Source organism: Equus quagga, chromosome 14 (assembly GCF_021613505.1).
Source record: "Equus quagga isolate Etosha38 chromosome 14, UCLA_HA_Equagga_1.0, whole genome shotgun sequence".
Lineage (NCBI taxonomy): Eukaryota > Metazoa > Chordata > Mammalia > Perissodactyla > Equidae > Equus > Equus quagga.
The window spans coordinates 24,359,145-24,374,944 of NC_060280.1; the positions used below are offsets into that span (position 1 = coordinate 24,359,145).

General features: G+C 46.7%; 1 protein-coding gene across 1 annotated transcript; it reads left to right on the plus strand.

The window, feature by feature from the left end:
- Positions 1-12,975: 12,975 nt before the first annotated feature.
- On the plus strand, positions 12,976-14,811 carry UBQLNL (ubiquilin like). The gene is given in 3 exon segments (XM_046684732.1): positions 12,976-14,552; positions 14,554-14,684; positions 14,687-14,811. Coding segments are annotated over 3 exon segments (1,833 nt in total).
- The last annotated feature ends 989 nt before the right edge of the window (positions 14,812-15,800 follow it).

Here is a 15,800-nt window from a genome sequence, read left to right on the forward strand (position 1 = left end):
ATTAATATGTTTTTTTGATGTTATACTCTTTCCTGGAGAGAATGTTTTGTTTATACCTTGGAGATGAGGTGAGGGACTGGGCAGGCAAGGAGAGCAGAGCGGGCAGGTGGAAGATGAGAAAGGTGCAGCTGTACTTGCAGATAACTGGACACAGAACAGAGGCTAAGGCTGGCAGGTGAGAGGGAGTTCCTGGCCCATCTTCCCCTCTCCACTTAGACTATGCAAAGAAATGGAATGAGCAGAAGTGTGGGTTGTGGACATGAGGGAAATGGGGAAGTTGCCCCTGGAATTTTGTGAAGAGGAAGTGTGCTTGTAGGGCCCATACACCCTGAGTACAGAACTTTCTTATGGGGCCCATGACTGGGTACAGGTGTGCTTGCCCTGTGGTTTTAGGAAAGACATTCCCAGGCTCTGAAAGAGCTGACAATTTTCTTCCCTCATAAAGGCTGGGCCTGCCCTGTGGGTCCTGGCTGAATGTCCCCAGGGTTCAGAGGAGTTCTCAGTGCCCCCACTGTGAGAGGGGCAGAACGATACCTCATGACTCAACAAAGACTCATCCTTCAGAAGGAAGCTCTGGTTTCTAAGCCAACAAGCCTTCCATGTGGGAAAGTCTACCTGATTTTTTACCTGTCTCTACTCTATACGAGCCAAAGCCTGAGGATTTAAGAGAAGGTTCAAGAGGCAGCACTGTAGAGAAAGCTGGAGCATACACAGACTGTGGGAAGATTGATAGCTTCACCAGGGGCCAGGGACCCTATTCTCTGCTCACCTGCCCCAGGCTCCTCAGTCCTCAGGACAGGTTAAAATACCAGACAATATATCTCATGAAATTCATTAAGTCTGATCTTTAGTTAGAGCATGGGAAGCACACCTTAGCTTAGATCTTTCTTCTAGGCTGTTCTTTGGCTATTTAAACCTAGGTAAATAAAGTCCTCACACCTTCACCATTTTAACCTTACCATCACTTGCACTGTCATTGTGGCATCTGACCCCAGTACCTTCCACTGAAGCCTGACCTTGATGTTCTGCTGTGTCCTCAGTGGGATCAGAATTTTTCTAGACTGGGTTCGAGAGAACCTAAAGGGTCTTCTCTTGGACAAAGAACAGAAGAAAGAGGAGCCACAAAGCTAAGTCAAGTGTGGATGTCTATACTGGTCAAATAAGGAATTAAAGTTTCATGACCTAGGTACATAGAGCTATGATGGGTCATAACTGGAGAGAGGGATGTCAAAGGCTGTGGGCAGCTGGGAAAAAATACTAGACAGATTGGGAGGAATGTGACATTTTGAAGAGTGAATCTGATCTAATAAGTGGCTTCTGGAGAAGGATCTTAGAAGAAGAGCTTGTCTGAGCATCTGTCCATGAATGGAGTAGGAAATAGCCATTCCATTATTCCTTCCTTTTGACTTAACATCTCCCTTAGGGTGGAGGGAGCTCTGAGGCTGTACTGCAGTTGGAGAGATTAGGCTTGGATAACATGAATGCCTTCCTCTGGGACAGGTGATCAGGAGAAGCATACTCTGATGTGCCCTTGTAACTGGGCTGATGAAGAGACATCCCAGCCAGAGAAGACTGTCAGAAGAGCATGGTCTTCAGTCAGATGAGTTTTGATTCAAGTCCTAGTTCTTCTATTTACCAGATGTGTTACTTGAAGTAAGTCTGTTAACCTCTCAGAAACCAAATTGCTTGATTCATCATATGGGAGCATTAGCAAACCCACAGACAGTTAGGGAATCCAAAGATCAGCATATGCCAAACCCCTAGAACAGTGCCTGACACAAAGGCGGCTCTCAGCAAATGCTCTAGCATCCTATGGCCTCATCCTCACCCCTGCTTATCTCAAATATCTGTTGAACTTGCAGATTTCCTCTCACAGGCCCCCTTCTGACCCTGCAGGGTCAGAACCAGGTAGAACCAAGAGATGGAGCTGGATCCTGCACTGCCTACTCTCAACCAGACTGTGCTCATCTCTGGGCCTGGGCCCTTTGTCCTGCTGGGAGTACCAGGATTGGAAGCCTTGCATGCCTGGCTCTCTGTGCCTGTATGCCTGCTGTACGTGGCAGCTTTGGCAGGGAATGCCCTTCTACTGGGGCTGGTGGCTGCTGACAAGGCACTTCAGGCACCTATGTATCAGCTGCTGGGGCTTTTGGCAGCCACTGACTTGGTTCTTGCCACATCCACAGTGCCCAAAGCTCTGGCTGTGCTCTGGGGCCTGTCAGGTAAGATCTCCTTTGGGGTCTGCCTAGCCCAGGTTTTTGTTGCCCATGTGGCTTTCATTGCTGAGTCCTCAGTGCTGCTGGCCATGGCTGTGGACTGCTATGTGGCCATTTTCCAGCCATTGCGCTATGGGGCACTGCTGACCCAGCGTGTGGTAGGTATAGTGGCTGTAGCTGCTGTGACCCGTGGTGCCTGTGTCATGGCACTTGCTGTTGTCCTGCTCCACAGATTGCCTTACTGTGGCCAGTGGGCACTGCCCCACACCTACTGTGAGCACATGGGTGTGGCTCGGCTGGCATGTGGCGACACGCGCCCCAACATCTGGTATGGCCTGGCCACCACGCTGCTCTCTTCAGCCCTGGACCTAGGGCTCATAGGCACTTCCTATGCCCTTATTCTCCAGGCCGTCTGTCTCCTGCCATCTCATGGTGCCCGTCGCAAGGCCCTGGGCACCTGTGTGGCTCATGCCAGTGTCATCACTCTTTTCTACACACCCGCCCTCTTCTCCTTCCTGGCTCACCGTTTTGGCCACCACACAGTTCCCAGCCATATCCACATCCTACTGGCTAATCTTTACGTGGTGGTCCCCCCTGCCCTTAATCCTGTGGTCTATGGAGTGCGTACTTGGCAGATTGCTCAGAGGCTCAGGCACTTGCCTTTGCTCTGCTAGGCAGGGACAGTGAGGGATGTGGGCCCTGAGTGGGCCTCCCACAGGAATGAATGAGCACCCTATTTTCTCCAGGATGTGCTCTCAGATGACCAAACAGTGCTGCAGGAGCTGTCTGGGCAGAGATCTAACCAAGGCATCTCCATCATCTGCCGATAGGTGGTCTTATGCTCATTCCAGCTCTAGTCCCATCATATGGGCAGCGTACACATTCTACTTACCTCTCTGAGCTGCCTGGATCTACTGTGCCTAGACTATTTCTGTTTTTCTAACTCTGTGTTGATCGCCATGGATATATCACGTACATATAGAAGAGGTTGTACCTAGATCATGACAGATAAGAAGGCCCAGGACACAGCCCAGGAATCAGGGTCTTGTCTTTCTCCATCACTTTGCCTATCCAGAACCAGACTAGTGAAAGTTGGCTGTGAGTGGGCCTTTTTTACAATGTGTGACACTAAGAAGGAGCTCCATGTTTGCTGAAGGGATGAAGACAGGAGGGGCTGGGGAAATGGCGCAATGTGAATAAAACAACTTAGTTCCGGAAACAGACATGGTTTCTGACCTGGGTCATTAACACCTAAATCTTGGTGGACTATACCATGACTGCCTTCCTAGGCTTTTTCCCCACTTTTCTCAGATACTGAACTTTCTCCTGCTTTTCCAGCTACTACCACTCACTAGTTTTAGTTGGCAATTACAGCAAGATGACCCCAGCATTAGTTGCCATGCTTCATATTCTGTTCTTCCACCCTTCCTTCCCTCTATCCCTCCCTCCCTAAAGTTCTGGTAACACCCAGACACTCATTCTGGATGGGTTTCCTGCTCCACACAGCTTAGGTTTTCCAACTCATTCCTCTCTTATCTCCCTAACCTCTGTAGGTCCTCTGGACCCCAAGGTTACAGCAAGACCAGGCCAGAGGTGATGATGGAGAATGGATCCCTGTCTTGGGCAGGGAGTTAGAGGGTGAGAATCTGTAAAGCAGTATAAGAATGTGATCTCTTATCAAGGATTGCCCAACAGAGCGCTGGGTGGGTCTTCCTGGAGTCAAACATTCAGTCAAACGTTAAGCTCTCAGACCCTTTCCCTAGAAGGGACATGGAGGCTTCCTATGCCTTTGTCTACTAAGTATTATGTGCTGGGCAAAAGGTTCTGGAGGATATCACAAGTAAGCAGAGGGCCTCCACGCTAAGTGCCCGCAATATTTGAAGTTGAGGGTGCCGTGAAAAGTAGGGAGCGATACAGATAAAAGAACTACACAGACCAAATTCCTCAGTGGAGAAATGGAGGTGACCACACTTCATAGGAAATCTGATATCTCCCTAGGCATTTGGGTGGGTGTGAGACTCTCCACTGCCTGAGAAGTACTCAAGGGAGAAGGCAAAAGAGGAGAGAATAATTTAGGGTGGCCAGCACTAGGAACACTGAGCTTTATTCCTTGTGCAGGCCTCAGGAAACAAACTCTTCGTTTTCTGTAGGGATACCCCAGTTAGGAGCCCAGAGAACTGGAGGTTCCTTGCCTGGTTAGGAGTTATTGGGAGGGGGCTTTCTTGGAACACAGGAAGTAGAGGCTGCTGGCAACAGGAGCTTGAATTACAGGACATATTTGAATAGTAGGGTAGGATGGAAATGTTTAGACTGCTTAGAATAGTGGAGGAGACAAATTTCTACGGGTGAGGGAGGGCATATAACAGAGCATGCCAGTACAGTCTTGCTGAAGCAACCCCCTAGATATACAGCTTGGCCCTCATCCAAGGGTGCTTGATGAAGGCAATGGCTTCTGTCCTTGAGACTGAGCAGGTAGGGTTGCATTTCCCTCTAGATAGTCCCTCACTCAACGTTGAGGGAAAGACCATAATCCATCCCAAAGCCCCGACAGGAGTTCTCAGGTTTGCCTTAATCTTCTTGGGCAAGGGGGCATAGCAGGGTGGGAGCAGATGTCAGCTTGTGGATGGATGAGAAGGAATCTGTCTGTAGTGAGAAACTCACTTCCACCCCATCTTTGGAGGCACCAGTCTGTCACAACCCTTTTCTCCTACTTCCTAGCTCCACACCCTCCCCATACCCCGTGGCACATTCAGTTCTTTCAGATATTGAAATCTATGCCCCTCCTGCTGAGACTAATCACTTGGGCCAAGGTAAACACCTAGGGGAGCTCAAAGGTCTTACTCCATTCTTGCAGCTGAAGCAAGATGCAACCTGTCTCAGCTCTCCTGACTAGTGGACTTCTGCTGCCTCTGGTGCTCCCAGGACAGCCTAAAGCAGAGGCCAAGAATGGAGGGATCACAAGCAGATAGAAAGATGGTTCTGTGCTTTGGACTGGCTTCCTGCGCTGCTCTGATCCTTTTCAAGAACCCTTAGATTTGAGATAGAGTGAAGGTGGAAAGACCTAGAGATGGATGAAAGGAGGATGGGATACCCTGTCTGCTCTGCATCCCTAGGTTTGGGCAGGCATAGTGTGAAAGAGGGAAAACAGGATGAAGGTGAGAGAGGAGGAAATTCTGGGCTGCAACCCTGCTTTTTATGAGGCCTTGTTTTCTGAGGAGTCTGCAACCCTTTTCCTGCACTAAGGATGTTAAAATAAAATATGATTATCTTCATTTACACACAAGGACACTGGGACACAGAAAGATTAAGTAATTTACCCATTGTCCCAGGACCAGAAGTAGAACTCAGGCAGCATGCTTCTAGCATCAGTGGGTCTGAGCTCTGAGTAAAAATGTAAGTAAGAAGACAGGCAAAAGGAAGAAGACCCTGAATTATGCATCTCTCATCCCTAGTTCCTTTCTCCCCTCCCTCTATTTAGCCGAGACAAGGCAGCTGCCTCCCACCCTCACCCTGACGACTGGCATAGCATACCCACCTCAACATGGCTTGGAGCTTTGCAGCTCCCTCAGGCGTAAAACCACGGGATCCAGAACAAACATGAAACCTGGGGGCAGCTTGCAGCCTTGGCACTTATTAATCATGGGACTTAGTAAAATATTATTTAAATTCTTAGAACCTCTGGTTTTTCACCTACAAAGTGTGGGCTACAAGTCATACCTTGTCATAGTCTTGTGAATGCTAAGTTTCAGTCCAGACTCTGGTTCCCACGTGCTGGCAATATTAATTTCCCTTCTTTGATAATGTGGAACTCTTTGTATCTGCTGTCTTTAAGACAAAGTGAAGTTGTAGGAATCTACTAAATCTCTACAGTGGGGATACTGCAGAGAACTGAAGCTCCCAAGCTGATTCCCTAACATTTCTCTTCAAACTAGCTTTCCTCTCTCCCCCAGAGCATCAAGGAGAAGTCTGCTTCCAATAATGTGAAGTATAGCCAGATCCAGCCAGGGCGTAACATAGGGTGAGGGTGGCCACACCAATAGAAGCTGGAAGGGGGCTGCACTTCAGTTCTGGGAAATCAAGGAATGGGTATGTCAAACTTAAAGGCAGAAGGATGCCCAGACAGGCAAGAACAATCTCTTGTGCAGAGAAAGCTCTTCTCAGGCACTCCAGAGCAGGGTCAACCTCCTCTTCTGCCTCATGTTTCTAAATAGCACACTGTGCCCCATCATACTTCATTATGGTTAATGTTCCTGTGGCCATGCTTTTGCAGCTGGTGAGATATGTGCCAGGCTCTGTGGATAAGGATGGCATATGCAAGTGAGTGGTTCACCTGCCCAATGACCTCCTCCCCCTGCAGTAGCTGGAGCAGCTATGGAGCGAAGCCCAGGAGCTTATGGGCAGATATGAGCAAGAGATGTCCAGGGTGAGTGCCAGAGCTGCGGGCTGGTGCTGGGGCTGGGAGTTACACAAGCACAGCCTTTCCTTGAGCATAGGATAAGCCCTGGTGATAGACAAGGAGTGGAAGGAAGCACAGCCCTCATCTTTGAGAGGAATCCTTTGTATGAAGGGAAAATTATGTACTGTTCTTGAGACCTTCAGTGGTAGTAAGAATATAAAGAGGCTTATGTAGGAAGTAGGAAGCTTCTTATACTGATGGGTGAATTAATGAGTATGAATCCACTGGAAGATGGGAAGAGCATATGGAACAATAAAAGGCTTGGAAGTGGGATGACCAGTGCAAAGGAGGCAGGAAAGAGTTTGAAGAATTAAAATAGTGGCAATAAGGGGAGAGACTTGTGGGCCATGCAGTTGAGTTTGGAATTGATCCTCTAAGTAAGAATGAGTGACTAGAAATGTTCTATCAGCCATGGGATATGGTCAGTTGCATTTTGTAATGGTCATTCATGGAGCTTCTGGGGAAGGTTGACAGGATGGGGCCAGACTGGAAGTTGGGAGCCTGTCCATTCATTTATTCACCAAGCTCTTCTTTACTGTGCGGCTTTAACCATCAAAGGGAAGAGAGAATCTGAATGGTGCAGGGAAATGTTTAATGGAAGCAAATAAGGTGACAGATATGAGAATATTACGTAGGCTGAATGGCAGTGAGGGATGTGAATGGATGAAAGGAGCCACAGATCTTGAGGTTTGGGGGAACTGCCTGTCCAATACCCCTTGCTCAGGTCAGTGAGTATGCGCGCACCATTGAAGACCACGTTAACCAGGTCCTAGAAATGAACCACGCCCTGGAGTCCAGGAATCCTATTGTCCTTGGTGTCTCCTATGAGGCTCCAGCCTTTAATTTGCTGCGCCTGGAGCTGGAGGGAGCACAGGAATGGTGACCCAGCTTAAGGCTAAGGGAGGAATTAGTGAGGCTGGGAGCCCCCTCTACCAACTTTAGAACCAAGTACCTGGATGGATTAAAGAATCTCTCTCCCCTCCATAGCCTACTGTCTAATCTAATTTCAGATTTGACAATCACTTCTTTCTAGGGAAGAAGACCCTGAGCTGAGAAATATCGAGCCTGAGTTCAGTTCTTAAGAACACTCGATGACCCACATTCCTGGCATCTCCTTTCTGTAACTGGCTAATGATGGCCTCACACTTAAGCTTCTGGCTGACTCTGATCAGTGCAGCTAACATGCTCTCCGCCAGGAGGTGCATGTCCTTGAGGGCCAGCTAAGTGAGCCTGAGAAGGAGAAGGAGCAAGAAGAGGCCTCCAGACATCCTGGTTCACCTCTGCCCCTTGGTGAGGCCTCAGACTGAATTTCCCAAGATTTCATCTCCCCAAGGACAGGGTTGGGCATGCAGGATTAGCTACAGTGTACTGAGGGGTATGTAGTAAAGATCTTTATGTAGAATAAATCTTTCATTTCCTTGTTTGGTGTATCACTAAGGGATGCAAACAGAGATTGGTACACTCTCACACGTGGGCATACCCATACACCTTAACATATAAGCACACCCATAATCAGACATATACACTAACATCTATTCATGTAAAATGACACCTGTCTATACACTTACATATGCACTCAGGTGGATGGACATACACTCAAATGTACACATGGTTATTATGTTTTCATACTCTGCTCCCTGTGGCTTGTGTCCACACCTAGCTCATACCTTGCCTGCTTACTTCTCTAGGTTCTTTTGCCCATGGAGGCCTCCAGAAAGTCAACATACCTCTTGTTTTCCAGCTCAGTTGGAGAGGCTGTTCATATAAGGCAGGTGCCTGGGGCCTGGGCTCAGCATCCAATCTAACCTTTTCCCTCTACTACCTTGCCCCTCTGCATGCAGACGGCAGGTGAGCCCAGGATGATTTCTCTTTTTCAACCAGGTTTATTCCAAATGTTCCCTACTGCTACCCTAATGTGTTTTTTGTGGCCCCATCCCAGCTATTTCTCTCTATTTGAGGTGTGCCGCTGGACAAACTTAGCCTAGGCCTGACAGATTACCTCTTAATGTTCCCTTCATGGGTTAAGGACGGCCCAGACTCCCATGTGCTTCCTTCACAAACCTACTGTCTGAAATTTCTAATCCCATGATAATCAAAAACTGGTTTTATCCCTAGTCTGATCTTATCTCAAGAACAAATTCCTCTACACCTGAGCCTCGGAATCCTAACTTCTGTTCAGAAGAAATTTAGAGGATGAACTTGACCAAGCTTGAGACTTGAAGTCAAACAGGTCTAAGTTTGAATCTCATTACTGCCACTTATACTAAGTGACCTTGGAGAGATGAAATTAACATCTCAGACACATTCTTAGCCAGCTGTAAAATGAGAGCAGTTAACTATATGAGAATATCACATGAGATTACATAGAAAACTGTGGATAATGTAGTAGGTGTTGCTAAATATTTGTTTGATGTAAGGATGGCCAAATGAATCAATGAGTAGATGAATGAGCCCTTTAATAAACTGGCAGCCTGGCTCGGAAGAAAGTCATAACTCACAGAGGAGGTGTTTAAAGTCAGTAAACAGACAAGTGTGATATTGACCCAACTGAGTATGAGGTCATGGAAGGAAAGGATGAATGCAGGTTGAACCAGTCATTGAAAAACTCTAGTTGAAGCTCATCTCAGAAAGATTAGTTTTTATTAATTATTATGCTCTCCAATCCCTGCAGACATTTTGTAGCCTATGAAAGACATTTATGTGTTTTTGCTTTTTAAATCCTTTCAAAATCTCTATGGGTAAGGCAGGACTTACTGCCCAATGGTAAGAGATGGCAATATTGATGGGTCAGGGATAGTTAAAGGGACTTTCCAAAGTGACCTCATGAGCAAAAATCTCCCTGAATCCAGCTCCAGAACTATGTCCTGCCACAGGACACCTTTGTCTCGAGGGCAGGTGGAAGGCAGTGGAGTTTAGGTACAGATTATCCATAAAGAATTAAAAAATAACAACTAGCGCTTGTGGATTGCTTGCTTGAGATGACTACTCTACTAAATGTTTTATTTCTATTATCTCAGTCAGTCCTGACAATCAGTGAGGCGGATTCTTTTGTTGTTCCTTTTATAGATTTTACTCATGAACTGAGTGACCTGGAGCTATTTACTCAACTTTTCTAAGACCCAGTCTACTACTCTGTGGGGATAAAACCTACCTTACACTGCTTTTTATAATTAAATGACATAATGAACTCACACTGCCTACTAGGCATTGTTGCTGTTGATGCTATTATTACTGTCAACAGGTTTTTGTAGTTTTTTTTACCATTATTTATTTTGTCATAGTATAAGTAAAAGAGGAGAGATTAAAAACCAATTCTATTTCATTCCAAAGCCGCTGCTATTAATTACAACACCTACCTGCTCATCTTTTATAGAATTTTGTTACCCTGATGATTCTGGTATGCGACTTGGCCTAGGTACTTTGACTACTACCAGCTGCACAAGTCCTGTGACGACCTGGTACTGCTGAAGAACTTAGAGGAGCAGACGATGGGCTATGGTGATGGCAGTGGCAATACTACATACAATGACTTCATGTACTTTAACTGCCATAGCCCAGGGTACACGGCCAGGTGGACCTTTCCTCCAACACCTTGGTTCTGCAGTGCCTATTGCCTGGTGCCACCAACAACTACTTCGCCTAAGCTGGTATGCCCAGGAAGGACTTAGATTTTGTTGGTGATGAGAATGCGCTCTGGGTGCTCTATTCCACTGAGGAGAGCAAGGCAACTCGGCTGTGGGTTGTCTCAATGTCAGCACCCTTGAAGTGAAGAAAACCTGGCACACCAGTCAGTACAAGCCAGTCCTGTCAGGGGCCTTCATAGCCTGTGAGGTGTCCTATGCCCTACACTCACTGAGCACCTGCCGAGAGGAGATGTTCTATGCTTCTGATACCAGCACTGAGGAGGAACATCATCTCAGCATCCTGCTGGACAAGATGTCAGAAATACTGCAGGTCATCAATTACTGCCCCTCAGATCACAAGCTCTATGTCTACAATGATGGTTACTTGATACTTATGAACTCAGTTTCCTGACACTGAAGCTCAGGCTACCAAGACCACCAGCCAAAAGGCCCTCTGGGACTTGGATTCCACCAGAACCTGTCAAACCCAACAAGCCCTCCAAGACCTGAGACCCCAGGACAGAGCATGGGTAAAAGTGCATTCTCCTCCAGGTGGACATCTCTCCAAAATGGCCATCAGCCCTAATTATTGGAAGGCATTGATTATATCTAGTTAGTTCTTTATAATTAAAATCTTAATCAGTACATTCAAGTTTTCTTTAATAATGGTCCAGGTGGATTTGATTAAGTTTTTATTGGGAAACAAAAGACTATCTGGGAAATGTTATCCACTCCTTACCAGAATCCTAGAATTGTAGGTGTTGGATTCATAGCTTTAAAAACAAATAGTATATTTTGTATTTTGAAAACTGTGAATCCAGCTCCAACAATTGTAGGATTCTGTGAGCCAGATTTAGAACTGTAAGTCTCAGGTTGAGATCCTCTGGTTCCAGTGCAGAAGATCCAGGGGAGCTGGTCAACAGAGTGGGATATGGGCCTTTTCTTTCTTATCTCCAACCTCCTGTGGGGTACCTGGGGAGAAAAGGGGGAGTGTCTTGGTGTGAAATCAATGTTTCACTGTCCTGAATCAATCTCACCTTCAGTGTAATTGAGAGGAGGCTCAAGCCTGAGTCTTGCTCTAGGAAGTGAGTAACTGATAGCTGAGCATAAGGAGGGTCTGACATGGATTGAGCTGGAGGTCCAGATATCCTCAGTAAAGAATCCATTACTGTGATAGCAGGAAGTCTCCTGACCAACTGCCTGTAATTTCTTTGCTCATCTTTAACACTCTGACAACATATGGGCCCAGACTCTCTACTTGCCACTTATCTATCTGCATGGTGCAACTCCCCTCCTGGCATGTGGATGGGATGTTCAAGTTTCAGACCATAAAGTCTTCATAGTCACACAGAGGATACCAGGATACCAGAATACTTCACACCGTGTCATGCTTACACTTTCACACATATACGTTGACAAGTATATATCCAATCAGAGATATGCATTCTCCCTCTTACGTATACAATGTTTTCATCTACGCCCAAGCATTGAGATAAATATACATTTTAACACATCCACTAATAGAAAAATCCATCTGCTACCCAAATAAAAACCAGACACTATCCTCCAAATTTGCATGGAACTGAGAATCAGGCTTTTTAGTTACCTAAAACTGTCCTGTTAGAAATTTCACTACTAATCACTTTCGCCCTTACGTCCTAATTTACAGACATCTGTCCTCCTTAATGCTTTGACTCAAGGGTAGGCATTTTACATCAAGCTAGGACTGAAACAAATTATTCTAAAAATTCTATTATAATGACATGTAGAATAGACCAAGTGATAAGTGAATAAAAAATACTTTTCAAGGAATGGCTTATTCACCTGTGGTTTCGAATGCCCCCAGAGGAAGCCTCCCTGGCTAGCCCTGCTCCCACTTCTAGGATAGAGGAAAATTTTTTCCACCACATGGGAGCACTCTTAAGTCTAAAGTCCCAAAATATAGATCCAGAGAAAAACATGACCTCTTCTTCCATTTAAGAACTTTTATCTTACTCCATTTTCCTTTCTAAGCCTCTACTTTTTCCAGATCACTAACAAAAATAATCCTATAGGGGAGATTCCACTCTTACCCATAGGTGTATGGTTTTATCTACGGCTTCAGTAGAGTCAACTTTTCATACAGCAAGCCTGATATCCCTACAAGGGACCCACACACAGTACCACAGAGAAACACACGTCTCACATAAGCAAGATGGCCTTTTATTTTTATTTTTTAATAGTTCCATCCTGAGAATTTTGTCCCCAGTTTTCTGGAAATATGTCTTGTTTTATTATGGAGACCTGGGACCCCCAAATATGTCCTCTTTCTCCAGCTAGTCCTGGCAGAGACTGTGGGGCTAGAGTTGACATCACAATATCTCTTTTCTGCAGAGGTTATGCTCTTGGTGGGTGGGGCAAGGGGAGGGGCAGCCCTGGGAGGAGTCACCTGCACTTATCCAACCTTGTACCAAGTATGAATCAGTAGCCACAACAGGTCTCAGCTGGGCCACATCTGGAGAACTGGGGTGGGGGTACAACGTCGTAAAATACCTGGTGCCTCAACTCTTTTTGGGCAACAAGTAAGCTAGCCTGTGGCCTGAGAACACAACACCTGAGACAGAGACCAGCAGAAATATTTGTCTGCCCTCACTCCTTTGCCCCTGCTTCCACCTGCTCCGCATCTGCCCACCCACTAAGGTCCATGCCACATCTCATCTCTCGAACACCCAGGATGGCTGAAAGTGGGCGTCCTTCAGGTTTGCCTGCAGACAAAAACATCTCTTCAAGTGTCACTCGAGTGATAGTGAAGACACCAGGCAAGCAGGAAGACTTTATGATAGCTGATGACACCTTGGTGAGGCAGTTCAAAGAGGAGCTATCTGCTCAATTTAAATGTCAAGTGGACCAACTTGTGCTGGTCTTCATGGGCCGCCTTCTCCAAGACCATGACACACTGAGCCAGAGGGGCATCATGGATGGTCACACCATCCACTTGGTCATCAAGTCAAAACATGGCTCCAGATCCCTAGCCCAATCCTTCCCCAACCTGCCGACCAATGAGCCCTGCCATCAGGACAGAAACACCATAGGAAACAGCAGTGGGGTATTCCAGCCTGCTAGGGTGAGTCCCACCCCATTGGAATCAGCCCTCTTTGTGGAGCCTGATGCACTCAAGGTGCATATGCAGGACCTGGAAGTTGGTAGTCCAGAGTGCATAGCACAGATGCTGGAGAATCCTACCATCCAGCAGCTTCTGTCCAACACGGACCTCATGAGACAGTTCTTCTCAGAACACCCAGATATGCAACAATTGATGCAGCAGAACCCAGAGGTCTCACACATCTTTGACAATTCTGAGATCCTATGGCAGACCGTGGAGCTGGCCAGGAACCTTGCCGTGATTCAAGAAATAATGCAGATCCAGCAACCTGCACAGAATCTTGAGAATCCACTGAACTCAGAGTCACACCTGGGCTTAGAGACAATCCCAGGTGGGGACAATGTCCAGACATTACCAATGGGTCAGAGCTATGCTGATTTCAATGACCAAATGGTCAACAGCTCACAAGATCCCTTTGGGGGCAACCTTCTCTCAGCCCTCCTGGAAGGACAGGTACCTGAACAAATCCAGTCCTCATCCCCATCTCCACCACCACCCCAGGAATGGCAGGACCAGCTCCCACAGCTTCCTACAACTCAAGTCATCTATACTAGTTCCTGTGGTTTATCCCCCATCACTTCAGCCAGTGCTACCTCCAACAAGGTGAACCACACTTCCAGGACCAAAACTGACACCATGGCCCAGAGTCATACCTGTTCCATTCAGCAGTCTGCTGGGGTACCAGCCTTACCTAGCATAGAGCTGACCCAACAGCCCCAGGCAGAAGATAAAGATGCCACCAACTCTCTGGATAGCTCTGGCCAGAGATTAGAAGATGATTTCCAGCTGTCAGATGAGCAGACCAGCTCCCAGATCACAGGAACCATGATGCAGTTGCTTTTGAACAACCCCTACCTGGCAGCCCAGATGATGATGTTCATGAGTATACCCCAGGTGAATGAACAGTTGAGGCAGCAGCTGCCCACATTTCTACAGCAGACCCAGCTTTCCAACATGCTTAGAACTCTAGCCAACCCTAAATCATCACAAGCAATATTGCAGATTGAGCAGGGTCTGCAGCTGTTAGCCACAGAGGCTCCTGCTCTTCTACCCTGGGTTGCACCATATCTATGGGGCCTGGGTTGGCTTCCTGCACCCAGTTGCAGTTACTCTGACACTGCCCTGGGCCTGGGATGTACCAGGCATGGCTGAGGACAAAGGTCCTGAGTGCTGCCACAAATCTGAAGCAGTTCTGCTGAGGCTACCGTCTCTAGCTGGAGACTCTTCCCACCTTCTACAGGTCCCCAAGATTTTTTCAGCAAGCAAATGGACTCTCTCGAGGCCGTTGGAATTGGGAACCACCACGCCAACTTGTAGGTACTTGTTGCCACAGAGATGGACACCAGCACTGCTATCCACAAGCTCAAGAGATCCTAGGGATTCTAACCACCACACCTACCTATTTATTTGTTATCTGCCTGCTGATCCATTTGACCACCTCATCTGCCTTTTTCACCTCTTCTGACACTTCCAGCCAGGAGAAGTCCTGAAATAGGAGAAATCAAAGGACGCTTTCTCTACTGTATACTAGGCCATTGGCCATGGCTGGAAGATCTGTCAATAAAATGGCTACACCCACTTGCCCCCATCTAAGGTTTAGCTTTGTTTCATTTGCAAAAAAGGCGTCTATCTGTGTGTGATATCCTTGTCTCACTTACCATACATACATGAACACACACACAAACCACATGCATATATTACTATAGAGTTAGAGGCTCATAGTTGTACACATAGAACCATATGCACAGATGTCATACCATGCTCACATACCCAAGAACATGCATAGGTAGCCTCAGACAGGTGTGCACACACACACAAGCTCACATAGCCAAAGATTCATGTATGTAGGCACATAAAGTCAACACACAGTACATGCAGCCATGTGCATAAATAGCTACACACAAAAACCTAGAGACACAAAAACAGAGCCACATGTAGAGGATGACAGTCATAACATACTCATACAAAAGGGGAAAAATACAACATACATAGATCCAGCTATTTAGTCATAAAGACCTCCTTGATGTCTCAAGTCCAAATTGTTCAAGTTTGAAAGTGGAAGAAGAGTGGCCTGGTGGGCCAGAGTAGGAAAAATCCACATTTCAGCCAGATCTTGGTGAGTCCTTATCTTCTGAGTAGTCTCTTACTAATTGCCATTGTCACAATCATAGGGTTTTGCTGGACTGTAACTAATCTCTCTTTAGCACAGAGAGATAGAGCTGCTGCCACCCTCACTGCACATTCCAGTCACTGCAAACCCATGCCTCCATGGTGCATGGCACCTTCCAAGAATATCACATCCTTCAGCATATCTAATGTTTATAGCTTATGTTTTCTACAGTTAGCCAAGGTCCCATCTCCTCCTC